The sequence below is a fragment of the Quercus lobata genome, chromosome 5 (assembly GCF_001633185.2).
Source record: "Quercus lobata isolate SW786 chromosome 5, ValleyOak3.0 Primary Assembly, whole genome shotgun sequence".
Classification (NCBI taxonomy): domain Eukaryota; kingdom Viridiplantae; phylum Streptophyta; class Magnoliopsida; order Fagales; family Fagaceae; genus Quercus; species Quercus lobata.
This window is the reverse complement of record NC_044908.1, coordinates 52,136,668-52,152,260: the sequence shown is the minus strand read 5'-3', so window position 1 is coordinate 52,152,260 and position 15,593 is coordinate 52,136,668. Positions and strand designations below refer to the sequence as shown.

Sequence of the window (15,593 nt, the reverse complement as noted above, 5' to 3'; positions counted from 1 at the left end):
CTTTAGACACTTCTATTTTTACTAAAGTACTAAAGGGGTATAAACATTTTACACCAAAATACACTATCAATCTTGATATGAATCAAATGACCCTTAATCTCTGTTGCTCTCAATCTTGTAGTTCTTCGAGGAAACTAGGCCTCCATTGATTTTTCAAGGGAATCAACCTCCAATAGCATTATCAACTAACTCAACTAACTTGTAACCAACTCTGTACAAGTATCCCCTGCATCTGTGTACAAGCATTCACTGTACCATTGCACCTAACACAGCAGCAACACAGTTTATTTATATAGTTTCAATGTATTATAAACCAAAAAAAAGAAGAAGCCAAAGTATAAATAATTTTTTTTACCATTTAAGAATAAGAAATATAATAAGATTCAAAAATAAATTAATATATGGAAATCAAAAATAGAATTTGTGCAGTATTTTTTTAATTCTCTATCTTTTCTTTTTCAGAGTAAGGTAAACTGTAGTATATTTTAACTCAATCATCAATTAAAATAAGATAAAATGGAACCTAGTATCTCAACTCAATCATTTATTAAAAATAAGATTTTATGTTCTTTTAAATCTTGAAAATCATTTATAAGGATAATGCAATTTTTATTGTCCACCTTATATATATTTGATAGTAACAATGGAGTAATGAGCATTTGAACCTTAAATGTCATGGAAACATCAGAAGGTGCTAACCAATTGAATTACAAGGCTTTTGACTTAGTATCCTCCTTTTAAATGTTCCAAAATATTTACTCATTAATCTTGATAAATTTAAAAATCAAAAATCTTCAAATAATAGGGTCAAATAAGGAAAATAATAAATTTCAATAACATAATGTATGATATTTATGCTATTATTAAGGTATACAATTTTTTTGGTGTTCACCACTTAAATAGTTCAAAATTCCCTCACATATTAATTAAATTAAATTTAAAAAAACTTCAATATTAGGGTTACATATAGAAAAACGGGTCACTTCTAAACCTGAAAATGGATTCTCCATATGGCCACTTTTTGCACTAGAATGCTGCTTACAACTACAAATATTTTTCTATTTAAAAAAAAATATATATATATATATTATACAATTTTTAAATAAAGGATAACAATTACTATAGAATTTCCCACTTTTTATATACTAAAACAAATCTGTCAACATGTACATAGTGCATGTAAAGAGTAAAATAATAAATTTTACAAATAGTATAATTGAAAACACATATTAAGCATACTTAAAAATAATAATAATAAAGATTGCAATGCCCACCTGCATAAACAAAAATTTGGGTTTTATTGGCACGTATATTAAATTAATTCTAAAATATTAACATCATAACTTGTTTCTTTAATTTTTTTTTATTTGCATCTTGAATTTTTACAAAATAATTTATATCTTATCCCCCTTCACTTTGTTTTTCCTCCTCTTAGCACCTTTTTCTTTACATGTTAAATTTCAATAAATATTTATAGTTTCAAATTTTGGTTTTCACATCAAAGGTTTCAACATTTTTTTTAAGACCTTTCACAAATATATTCTAATAATTAATAGTTGAAATTATATCATTTGAATTAATTTAACTAACACAATTTTAGGTAGTTAGTTAACCAATAATAATCAAACAATCACAACACAACTAGGAGTATTTTCGTCACTTTATAGATTTGAGGGTATTTTGGTCATTTTCTTAGGTTAGGGGTATTTTGGTCATTTTTTAGGTTTTAGGGGTAATTTGGTCATTTTATAGTTTTAGGGGGGTATTTTGGTCATTTTTAGGTTTCAGGGTTATTTTTGTCAATTTTTAGGCTTCAGAAATATTTTAGTCATTTTTTAGGTTACAGGGATATATATACACACGGTTGGTGTATTCTTTCATTCTCCAACTCATTGTATAGTTTTTTGGTTTTGGCTTCCATTTTCCTACCTACAACCATGTAGGCATGTATTTGTTTACTAGTCGAATTGAATACGTTTTATGTATTTGTTGCCTTTTGTTTACGCTAGTTTCCTTATGTTTGATCTAATTTATATGTTAATGGTTTGATCCAATTTAATTATTTTGTTGTCCAATATTTAATTATATCCTAAATTTGTTCAATCTTCATCAAATCAAATTTGAAGCATAAGGGTAAAAGTTTCACATCAAAAGTTTTTATTGAATTGTTCTTATTAATATGTTTTAATTTTATTTGCCCATGAGATCATTTATTCTTATCAATTTCTTTATTAAATTCTTCTTATCAGGTTCTTACTTATATTTTTTTGTTTAATTCTTATAACATGTTTTATACACTCTCATAGATTCAAATAGAGATGGTTAACAAAAAAAAAAAAAAAAAAAAAAAAAAAACTCCTAGTTGCCTTAAGCAAGGAAGTGACAGAAATGTTGCAAAAAATAAAAGATGACTTATGGCTAGGGGTGTCCAACTAGACTCGATACCTGACCCACCCGCCCAACTCGGCCGATCTGGCCCGAGAACTGGCCGACCCAACGCCGGCGACGGTTGGCGACGGATCTCCGATCCCAAAATTCAAGACCGGCGGGTCGGTTGACGGGTTAGAGCATGGAAAACCGATTTCAACCGACTCGATCGAAAAACACATCGGAAATAACTTTCTTTGCCGATTGAAGTAGTTCGCCGGTATGATCTTGTCCGATCTATCGAGATTTGGTGAGATCTCGTCGAGATCTGGCCTGATCTCTTCGAGATCTCGCCGGATCTCTTCGAGATCGGGCCTGATCTTGTTGAGATCTGCCAAGATCTCTTCAAGTTCGGCCTAATCTCGTTGAGATCAGCCAAGATCTCTTCGAAATCCTGTCAGATCCGGCAAAAATAAGCAGATTTCGGCAAAAATCCGACGCGATTTGCACAATCCGAGCCCGACCGAAAACCAACCGGAAAACTTTGACGTCCGACCACCCAAATCGTTACCGTCGGCGGGTTGGCGGTGGATCCATTTTTAGGAGACCCGAAGTGATCAGATCGGTTCCGGGTTGGGCACAAAATCTACCCGAACCGACCCGTGGACAGCCCTACTTATGGCATAGGCAAGTTTTGAAGGTCAATAGGGTTAATAATTTCATTAATCTTTTATTTTTTTTTTGGTTTTAAATTGCCAAATTTTGGAAATTTAATTCCTGAATTTTTTGAATCTTTAAAAGGTCACCATTCTTCCAATACCAATTTATGCATTGATTATTTTTACTCTTGAGCCATCACCATAAAACCGGTTTTTTTTTTTTTTTTCCTTGCAATTATAGAACTTATTTGACTAAATTAGTAAAATCAAATTTTTTTAGATTTAAAAAAAAAATATAATTTTTTTGTTTTTATCTTCTTCTCCTATGATTTCTAACTTGATAAAAATATTAATTTAATTACAATCCAACTGAGACAACTGAGAAATTGAATTACAAAATTGGGAAATTGCGATACAACTGAGACAGCATTAGCAGGGGCAGAAGAACACCAGAACATGCAATTCTTATTATAAACCAAAAGTAAGAAGAGTTAGAAGAACAGTATAATAATTCTTGTTACATAGTAAAAAGCTCAAAGTACACCATGATACTTATTACAAACTATAAACATGTCGAAGAAGAAGCTAATTTGGGCTAAGGAAGCATTCAGAAATTTTCTCCCAGGATTCGAGAGTTTTGTCCTCAGTGTCTGTTCTGTATAATGCAAGGCGATTAACTTGGAAGCTCAAACTGTTAATGCTTTCATCAAGGATACTAGCTCTTTCTTGAGCTTTTTTCTTCTCATCCTCTGTCAGATCCGCATAAAGGAGGCTCAAATGTGGCATGTAAGCTGCACATTATACAGCCCAATCATGAATACAGGGAGCCTCACAACCCAAAAATCCATTTCCTAATGTCCCCATAGAAGAAAATAACATAAAATTCCACACTTTCGCTTTCTATATAATGAAAATCTCATTTCTGGAAGGTTGAGCCACCAATTGCACATCAGAGGAAGCAAATGCGTGTTTCATAAATGCAAAAGCCCAGGCTTAAAAAAGAATGAGAAGGATAGTTTCTTCAAGACAAACAACTGAAACAAGCACCAATAGGAGAAATTATATAGTCCTCATGGTGGACCACGTCATTTGTCCCATATTCCATTAAAAGACTCCCACTTGTTTAAAATTGCTGAGTAGTTGACTCAGCAATTTTAAACATGTGGAAGTCTTTTAATAGATCGGTAGACCATGTTATTTGTCCATGACAACCTTATAATTTCTCCACCAATAGGTCCAAAACAACCAACTATTCACTAAAACAGAGGTGACAAACTTGTGCTTAGGTGCACTAGCAATGCATGATTATCTGTGTGCCACATCAAGTTACTAATTAACAAGGACATTGTAAGATTTAAGGATAATTATGAGTAATAGCATTTATGTCCTCCTAAATCACACTCCTTATATGTATATTCTAGATATCAATCTGTAACCAGAAAATGGGACTAGTCCCCTGTTGACATATATATATTTCCTGAGGCATAAGAGATAAGAGTTGTATGATTTCCTTACATAATTTTCAAGTTTCCAGATTACCATCATTAGGGGACTTCAAAAATTATCTGTCATGAAATTTTTGCATACTTTTTTTCACCACATGATCCAAACTTCAAGTCCCAAACTAAATTTCATCCGAAATTTATGCACTCTCCCAATTAGAGTCCTAATTCCATTTTATATAAATATGTCCAAACAATGGAAGAACAAGTTGCAGATACATAAAAAACACTAACTTACGAGTCGAGTTCTTGTATCCAAAATGACCACAGCAGTGTGCACTAGTCTCCACTACCTGAAACAAAACACAAAAATATAATCCCATCTTAGAATCAGTGCCCCAATTAAAACCAACAAAAGAAAAGGACAAAAACTTATTAAAATTGAAACCAAAATCTGCGTCCATACACTCTCATACACATTATCCACATTAATATACATATATTTTTATTCAAATACGTGATACATAATTATGAGTGCGATAGAATCAATACCCGAAAATACATTGATTAAAAGATATAGCAATTAATAAAAAATTAAAAAAAAAAAAAAGTGACCTCAGTGGTAGGATGTATGAGAAGGAAAACACACTGATAAAAGAAAGTGCCCGTAGCCACACGATCAACGGTGGCAGTGTAGGCCTTGCGGCCTTCACAGGCTGATCTGAACTTCTCAACCGCATCTTCCGGTGTCAAACTGACGGCCCCAACAACAGTTATGTGGGGCTCGAATTTGGGCCCACCGAACTCGGACCCAAGGCTATCCATCAGCTTCCTCAGCCTGGCCGCCACGTCATCAGGTGGGACAGCCCAAACCGAGTACACGTGCTTCTCTGGCTCTACTTGTTGGGAGGTTGCCATGAGATCGAATATTAAGGTCGAAGTACTAGAATAAGAAGAAGAAGAGGAAGTGGGTTTTGATGCAAATAAGGAAGAGACTGATTTGTTGGTTTTTTCAGAAACAGAAACAGAAATTTGAGGTGGAACAAAAAAAAAAAAAAAAAAATGGTGGTGGGGTTTTGGGTGTTTTTGATTATCTGTTGTGTCGAATATAGAGGTTTTTGTGTGCTTCGGTTTTGTACGTAACTTGTAAGCAATTTTTTAAAGTCGGAATTTGACATTGAGAGAGTTATGTGGCATCATAAGTGGAGCGGCACATGAATAGGTAATGGGTATATCCGTATCGTATATGCCTTCAAGTCTATCATCTTTTAATTCATAAAATCATCCACAAATATTAAATCGCAGTGAGCCGTTTTTTAAAAGCTTGCAAATTTAATTGTTGTTAAAAAATGATGCGAAAGTTATTGTGTATGTAACGTTACCTTGTAATGAATATATATATTTATTTTATTAGTTTTGAAAAGATATATTAATTTTTGATAGAATTACAGTATTTTTTTTTTTAAAATATAATAATGTTAAAACTCAATGTAGAATGTCTGTAAGTAATGAGATTTTGAGTTGCCCTTATTTTATTTTACTTTATTTATTTATTTTTTTTTTTTGAGTTGCCCTAGGCTTTAAAAGAACTAGGCAATCCATTTCAAAAAAAAAAAAAAAAAAATACGACGCATTCCATGAATAGGAAAGTGGTCAACACCTGTGGGCCGTTGATATAAGCCCATTATAAGAGAGTGAGAATGAGCTATGTAAATATGGATCAAGCCTACAAAAGAAATGAAACAAGGGACAAGACCAGGAAAATGAGTGAACGTTGTAATTGGGCTTTGGCAAGAAAAATGGACTTAAAAGAAAACTTTATAAAAGACTTTGATGGACTTCGGGGAAGGAATTAGACGTAGGGGAAAAAAAAAAAAACTTATGGGCTTGGACAATAATTGATCAAGAAAAATAAGAGGGAGAAAAAGGTGTATTGGGGTGATTACGGCTGTTTTGATAAGAGATTTCTAATAACGTTATTTAAGTGTTGTAAAAATATGTGCGAGTGAAAAGTGTTATGGAAATACATATAATGGTGTTTAAACAATGAAAATTGTTGTTTAAATAACAAAACCAAACGGGCCTTAGGTTTCTAAGTATCACGATCCATTTTAATTTTTAAATACAAATCCAAATACATTTTTCAAAAAAATTCTAAATTATGATGGAATTTTATTATAAATGGGCATTTATTTTAAGTGTCTTAATTTTATTTTATTTGCTTATGAATTATGAATAAGTTTTGTGTAGTATGTTTGTAGAAATATTTATATTTTACACTAAGGTGTTTTTTTTTTTTTTTTTTTTTTTTTTTTTTTTTTTTTTTTTTCTTGATAAGAACATTATTGTTGTTATTGTTGTCAAATTTTCAATTGTTGTGATGGGGGCATGTAATACTAGGTTGATCTGAGATATATGAACAACAATAGTGAACCTCAATTAGTCCTTTAAAAGTATAGCGTATATGTGGTTAGCATTTTTTTTTTTTAGTTTGTCACAAATAGTATCAAAGCTAACCGGGTAACTTTGAGTGGGCTTGGAGACATTTCCCAATTAGAAAGATTTATAAAAATTACAATAATATAATGACAATTTTGTACTCATCTACAATAAATAAATAAGTAATCATCTATGAATGAGACAAAAACAATAAAATAATGACAATTTGTACTCATCTATAATAAATAAATAAAAACTAAGTAATCATCTATGAATGAGATAGAAAGAATGAGGGTTATAAGAGAATCTCCATGTTGAAGCACAACAAAAGGAACTATGATAGTATTTTGCATTCCATTTGTTGGGTTAAAATGAATTGACCTCTTTGCAAATTAATTACTTACCCAAGTTAATTAATTAGTCAAATTACATGTAATAGCGTGGTAGCACAAACAAATCACCAAATAACTAAATGCAGTGGAAAATAAACTTGATATAGGTGATTTGTTTACGAATGGAGAAAACCATTGAGGCAAAATCCTACCGGGTGAATTTAAGGTCACTACTTTCGAGAATCCACTATTATCAATTATAAGCGGTTACAAGTATAAGAAATCTTAGTACCTAATACCAACCTACAGTTGAATCCTTACCCCAATACCTAATTGGACTTGTATTGTAGCAACAATCTCTCAGTTCAATGCACAAATCCCAGTATATGACTAACACACCAACTTGAGGAAGATGTTGGCTGTAAAGTTTTTCAGTTCATCAACAATGAAGATCAAGAAGCTCTTTGGTAATAAAACCCATGGCGTAAAGACGCACAGTAGCTTCTACAGAGAGAATAGTGAACTAGAGCAATTTCTGCATGAATTATCATCGCCTCACTTTTCATCACTTTGCATCATTTTGTGACGACCCTTAAAATAATCCTTATATATGTCTAGAGTTGTGAAAAAAGAAACCCTACACAAATACATAGGAGTATGCATGTAATTAGATCTGGAAAATTTGATTTTGTAATTCTCAATAGATACAGCTTGTGTCGAGTTTTTGTCGAGTTTCAACAGTAATTCTCGATAGAAAGGATTCTGTCGAGACTTTTGTTAAACTTTAATGAACAACACTTCCTTTACTTGTTTCTTGGTTAGACTTGCATGACTTGAATACTTGACTTGAATACTTGTTTCTTAAAGTACTAAACTCATCCTAGATCTACCCAATTACAAGTAAAGTGTGTTTTGTCAAAGGATTAGCCAACTACATACAATATGTTCCTAACAATCTCCCTCTTTAGCAATCCATGACAAAACCACAACCAACAAATGAATCATGAAAGAACTCTTAAATCACTAAACTCATAACTACTTGTTGAATTACAAAATAAATCTATCCCTAACATAAACTCTTGAAAAACGTTGCAAGAAGAAAGTTCATTGCACGGTAGACTTTCACAACCTGTCTTTCTAAAATACTTAAACAAAACTCATCAAGGTATCATGTGTGAAACAGAAATAAAGATTGCATACATAAAGAAACATGTGTATAAAGATAGAAAAGAAATAACACATATAAAGATAGGTGAAGAAAAACATACATCATCATATATATGAAAATAAAATACAATGTATGTCAATAAATGGTCACAAGACCGGTGTACAAGAGGCTAATGTAACTAAAAGGAAAGAAAAGTACATATGAACCTCACTACATCCCTCAAAAAGATATACACATTCCCCCTAACATAAAAAGTTCTATACTAACTCTCCCCCTAACTCTAGCAGCATCTATAATCTCATGTATTTACTATATTTAACCTTCATATTATCTATCTCATACTTTCATATATTTTACAAATAGATTTCTCACAAACTATCCATACATACTTCTCACATATGTTTCTAACCTATCTTACAAACACCATATCTCACAAAACATATCTATTTCTTACCATCTCCGTACATCTTAAAAGATACCAAACACTCTTCCAAGAACATATTACAAAAGTCCTTCTCATGAAAGACATATGAACATCAATACTAAGGCCGTTCTCCTAAAAGGCATAAAGACTTCATATCAAAGTCATTCTCATTGAAGACATACATTTCTAATACTTAAAGCTATTCTTATGAAAGACACAAAATTATAAAATTATAAGTCATTCTTATGGAAGGCAATATCACTTATACTTGACTAAAAACTAAAATAACATTACATGAGGAAAATCATTTAAGTGCATGATAAAGGGGATAAACTTAACCAACCTATGCACACGGCTAAACATATTCTCTCTCCCTCCAATTGCACCCATTTTTCCCTTTCAATTATGAAGTCACCATGAAAGGACTCATAATATCATACCGCACTGCTAGACTCATTTTCTCATGCTGCTGAAATGTTATAAGTCTACTGATATTATATGGCTGGAGCTACAAACTGTGAAGATAAGTCATTATATTTTTTATATCCAAAATTATACTATTGAGTATATTTTAATTTATTATCAATGTACTTTTGTACTCATATTATTTTGCCGCTAGAATGTTATCAGCTCATTAACGCTATACAGTTGGAGCCACAAATCATATAAAAAACAAAGTGATGCTGTACAGTTGGAGTCAGAAACACACAAGATAAGTCAATATTTCTCTATCTTCAAGATTACATTATTAAGTATATGTTAATTCATTATTATTGTACCGCTGGATGCAAATTACTTTAATATTAACTTACTATTTAATAAATATGGATTCACTAATGCTTCATTTAATAAACATATATATTAATAAATTGAATCCATATTACTACCCAACATATATTATTTGGATATAAAACTACCGCTGGACATATACCATTTGGACATGAACTACCACTGGACATATATTATTTGGACATGAAACACAACTGGACCAACTAATTAACATATATTATTCGAACATAAACCACAACTGGATATAAACTATTTAACATACATTATTTAGACATAGATCATTGCTGGACATACCTTATTATGTTAAACATGAACCATGAACCACAGCAGGATATGAATTATTTTGGACTCATCCCATTACTGGACATATGACACCTAATTAATTAATTTTAATATTTGACATCACTTAATAAACATAATAATGATGTTCAACTAATCATTTAATAAAAGTTATTCAGTTAAATATATTATTTATTTATTTCAACAATTACCATGATTCTAAGATTTTAGGCTTTATCTATTTTGTAGGGTTAAAAATGCACCGGAAGCCATTGGTCTATGCGGCCCAATATTGAGTTCCGAATTGGACTCCCCAAAGCAAATCCGGGTTTAGCAAAGTCACACCTCTAGCGGAAGACATGTGGCTATGCATAAAAGCCGCCCCTCGACAATAGTTCTTACACTGAATGGTACACTGTTCACTTTCTTTCTCTCAATGTTCTTGTTCTACTTTCTATACCTAGAGTATTTTTTCCTCCATCCCCTTTCACCTGGAAGTTCCCTTTCCTTATATACTCCTCAGCACATTGCATCTTGGCCCTTCATCCCCACTTACCCAGAGTCTTTCTCTGACACTTGTCCCTTTAAACTTCTGCTGAAAGTGGTAGAAGGAGCTGCTTAGTTGTGAATTCCACTGTTCAGGTCACTTTCTCATCAATGCAGCTAATAAATTTGTTGCCAGTCATTTAATGCGGAGGCAATAGGTGAACTTTCACTGAAAAATTCCTTCAGCTACCACGATTCTTTCTCTAAATCCCATCCTCCTCATTCGGACTTCTCAGAAGTCTTTTGTCTCTTCTCCTCCTATCCTTGGGTAGATTCCCTCTTTGGGCTCACAATGCCTTTGTAGTGACAACCACAGCTTTTTGTACCCTTCCTTAGTCCTCGGGCCCCTACAAGTATCATTGTGGAAAATTCTTTTGAAAAAAATAAATTTGAGCAACCAAAATTAAGCAAATTCATCTTAAAATTACAATTTCAAACACAATCACATGAACCCACTATGAAATTCCACTTAAAATGTCTATACTCTATATGGATTTATCGAATCATTTGATTAAGAGAATTGCATACAAACATCACTTGGTGTAAGCAAAGCCAATAAAAATCACCAAAAAAGAAAAACCTTCTTGGTGGAAAAATCCTAGGGATAAATGAATTAGACAGAAATATAAAAGCAAACAAACTCATTTGCAAACATATATCTATGACAAACTAAAAAATCTATAACAAATTTCCTGTTGTCTTCATTTTGTAAAGAAAAATGATAACAAACCGCTATTCTAAATTTCAGAAATTGCACTTATATCCTTTTTGATAAGTAAGCGAAAAATGCATTGTACGATCCAATACTCAAATCATATTGCTGAAATTCTAAATTCCATATTTCAACTACTATGAACCTTCAATTCTCATCTATCATCATCTCCCTTCCGCAATTACGGCTATGAATTATTTTGCTGAAATTATATGATATAAAAATGTGGCAATGTTATGAATACCGTTTCAGTTTGTCTAGTGGAACAAAATATTTCGATACTGGTCTATTTCGGTGTACTGTTTCAAGGTGTTTCGGGGTTTCTAAAAAAATTAAAATTAAAAATAATATATATTTATATTTTCTTATACAACATAAAATTATTGATCCAAATAAGTAAATCTTAGAAAACACAAATCATTTAATTATTACATAACAATTACTGTTTTAGAATATTAAAACATAAATATGTAATTAAAAAATTAAAAATAACAACCAAAAACAGTACAATATATATATATATATATATATATATATATATATATATATCATGTTGGGGACAGGTAAGACTCAACAAATATAAGTTTGAATCAAACTCTTTTGTCAGCCTTTTTGAGTTTTGTCATTTCCAAAACTTTGTCACGTGGGTGGGGTCAGCAAACTATAAGTCTACAAGGCAAACACAAATGTGAAACAAAACAAAAACTTGACAAAGCAAAAACTAAAGTAAAAAAGGAAAGAAGAGCAGACTAGCAGAGAGTCTAAGACGAAGCGAAGAAGAGAAAGGGTGACCTCTGTGATGGCTGGGTTTTTTTTTTAGGCGATCGTCACTAGGTAATGACATGCTGTGCTAATGAGTTTGTCAGTTTAGGGATTTTTCTTTTTCCTTTTTTTTCTTCTAAAAGCTGGTACCGGCCGAAATTTACATTTCGGCCGAAATGTTTGCCGGAATGGCCGAAATGACTCGAAACTGGTCGGAATTAGACCCGAGGTGGAACGGGTGGTATTACCGTTCCGGATTGCATCCCGGTACGAGATATTTCGGCCATTCCAGCCGAAACGGAATGGATTTAATAACAATAAAATGTGGCATATGTGTTGTGATTTTAAGGAGCATGACTTGGAATCTGGCAATGGAAACAATTATGATTGTTGGATTTATTGCTTATTGAGGTATTGGAAAAATCTTCAAATAATAATATTATTAACAAAATTGGAATACAAACACCAATCCAAAAGCATCTACTAAGTTCAAAAGACAATAGAAAAAAAAAATAGTGTTAGGGTCTTGTTATTTCAATTTGCCTTAAAATCATAGAGTTAAGGGATAGCAATTTGAAACTATAAAAGTAATAACCCGAGACATGGGTTCTTTGGTTAAGAAACTAAAGCAACATAACACTTAAAAATCCAACCTTTAGATTCAATTTTCATTTGCTTATGTTTTTCTCACTAACCAAACAAATATACAAAAGAAAAATAAACCTACACACAAAAACCCCATATATATAATAATAGGTGAAGCTGAGAGAAACTAAAATTAGAAAAAAAAAAAAAATAGTGTTAGGTTCTTGTTATTTCAATTTGCCTTAAAATCATAAAGTTAAGGGATAGCAATTTGAAACTATAAAAGTGATACTTCAGGACATGGGTTCTTTGTCTCCTTATCTTTTTTTAATTTGTGCAAAGGGTCTTTTTGCTTTGATTAAAAAATTTGTACAGGAAGGTATAAGATGGAAGGGATGGTTGTTTGTTGTGGTGCTCCTATTCTTTCACACTTATTTTTTGTAGATGATAGTCTTATTTTTTTTAAGGCTAGCTTGGAGAAGTGTGATTCTTTGTATCGTGTCTTAAAAGTTTATGAAGATGCTTTTGGCCAACAATTGAATAGGGCTAAAACCTCTTTGTTTTTCTCATGCAATACAGATCAACAACTTCAAGAAGAAATTAAGACAAGGTTTGGAGCTCAGATTATTAGACAACACGAAAAATACCTTGGTCTTCCATCTTTAGTTGGGAGGAATAAAAGAAATACTTTTAATGCTATGAAGGAAAAATTGGCAAAATAGTTAGTTGGATGGAAGGAGAAGTTGCTTTCTAAAGCCAGGAAAGAAATTTTGATCAAGGTAGTTGCTCAAGCTATCCCAACATACACTATGAGCTGCTTCAAAATCTCTGTTTCCCTTTGTGATAATCTGACTAGTATGATTAGAAATTTTTGGTGGGGACAAAAACAGGATGAAAGAAAGATGGCGTGGTTGAGTTGGGAGAAGTTGTGTGTGCCTAAATCATGTGGTGGGATGGGTTTCAACATGTTGAAGCCTTTTAATTTGGCTCTTTTGGCTAAACAAGGCTGGAGACTTCAAATGACTAATAATACTCTTGTTTATAGAGTTTTCAAGCTACGTTATTTTAAAGATTGTGATTTTGTTCATGCCTCTTTGGGAAATAGACCTTCATACGTGTGGAGAAGTATTTATGCAGCCCAAGAAATTGTTAGAAAAGGAATGAGATGGAATGTTGGCAATGGTCAAAAAATCAAGATATGGGAGGATAAGTGGATTCCTAACTCTCATTCATCTAAGGTTATCTCCCCTACAGTTCTTTATCCAAAAATCTCTATGGTTAGTGATCTGATTGATGTTGAAGATAAGGGATGGAATTTTAGTTTACTTAAACGTATTTTCCTTCCCTTTGAGGCAGAAATTATAGGAGGTATTCCACTGAGTACTCGAATTCCTGAAGATAAACAAATCTAGGCAAAGACTTCAAATGGTTTATTTTCCGTTAGGAGTGCCTCAAAGTTGCTATGGATTTGAGTAAGCCTATCGAATCTACTTCAAGCTTGAATGGTGATAGCATGAGGCAGTTTTGGAAAAAGCTCTAGAAGATCCAAGTTCCTTATAAGATTTGACACAATATTTGGAGGGCAACTCATGATATTCTCCCAACAAAGGCGAATCTAGTATATAGGCATGTTATATTGGAGGGTGGTTGTGAGGAATGTGGTGATAATTTGGAATCCTTGCTGCATCTTTGTTGGGAATGTACTAAGGCATGCAAAACATGGATGTCATTTCAAAATTTCAATGACTTTGCCTCTGTGCAGTTTAGGTGTTTCATGGATTTCTTATGGTTTATCTTGATGAAGGTAGATTGGTTGTGTGAAGATTGGGCTGTTGCAATCACAATTTTATGGGCACTTTAGACAAATAGGAATGAAGTTCAGCATGGTGGATTAAGGAAGAATGAGAAGCAACTGATTCTATGGTGTACTCACTACCTGGTGGAGTATTGGGTGGTTGTGGAAGTCCCAATGAAGCTTTCTCAAGTTCATGTTTCAAAATGGGAGCCTCCGGCTTTTCCTTTTTTTAAGGTTAACGTAGATGGAGCTATTTTTAAGGAACAAAAAAAAGTTGGAGGCAAAGGCCTTTGAATCTGGTTTGGAATTTGCTAAGGATATGCGTATTTAGGACTTTGTTCTAGAAGGAGATTCACTTAATATTATTCATGCTCTTAGTGGAAATTCTCATGCTACTTCAACAATTGCTGCCCTGATTTATGGGATGTTGGTTACCTCTTTTGAGTTTCAGAATGTTTTATTTTCTCATGTTCATAGGAACGACAATATACCTGCTCACCAGTTAGTTAAACATGCTTTAGGCAACTTTAATTTTTCTATTTGGATTGAAGAGAGTTTTTTTTTTTTTTTTTTTTTTTTGTACAGACTCTTCTCCATGATTTATCTACTGCTTTTAATTTTTAATAGAGTTTGTGTGTTTTCTATAAAAATAAAAAAATAAAAAATTAGAGTTTCAATTTTACGCCATGTGTCCTAAATATATATTCTTAAAAAGTTTTATTTCTTAATTTATAATCAAATGTGGGACCACATTATAAATATTCATCCAAATGAGTTATTAAATACAAAAACCAAAAAGCCTACAATAAATGAATCAAATGGACAATTTACATTTTATACCTAATAATATCCTTACAAAATCTTTTAAAGAATTAACAAAATATAAAAATAACCATTAATAGTATTTAAATTATATATAAGAATTATATTATACATCTTATTATATATTTTTAAGTATATTCCTGCATATGTATGAGGTTACAAACTAGTTTATTATAAATATATTAAGAATTAGAAAATGATTTCAATATATGTAAAAAGGTACCATCTAACAATTGAACACAATGTAATATAAAGTTTGAAAGTACATAAAAGTACATGAATCCAATAGAGAAATAGAGTAAAAAATAAAGGGAAAAGCTTTCAAATATTTTATGGGAAGGAGGTTTGTTACCTTAGAAATAAAACAAAACAGGGAAACCCCAAAAAGAGATTTTTTTTAGAAGAAAGGAGCGCAGTGAGATTTGTGAAGTACTTTTGAAGGTTTTTTTTTTTTTTTTTTGGGTGGGAGGGC

General features: G+C 32.1%; 1 protein-coding gene across 1 annotated transcript; it reads right to left on the bottom strand.

Moving 5' to 3' along the window:
- Positions 1-3,463: 3,463 nt before the first annotated feature.
- LOC115992397 (cyclic phosphodiesterase-like) lies at positions 3,464-5,641 on the bottom strand. The gene is made up of 3 exons (XM_031116586.1): positions 5,084-5,641; positions 4,767-4,821; positions 3,464-3,817 (listed from the first exon to the last, which is right to left on the bottom strand). The coding sequence occupies exons 1-3, from the start codon at positions 5,384-5,386 to the stop codon at positions 3,612-3,614; spliced, it is 564 nt and encodes a 187-aa protein (XP_030972446.1). The 5' UTR covers positions 5,387-5,641; the 3' UTR covers positions 3,464-3,611.
- Positions 5,642-15,593: the final 9,952 nt, after the last annotated feature.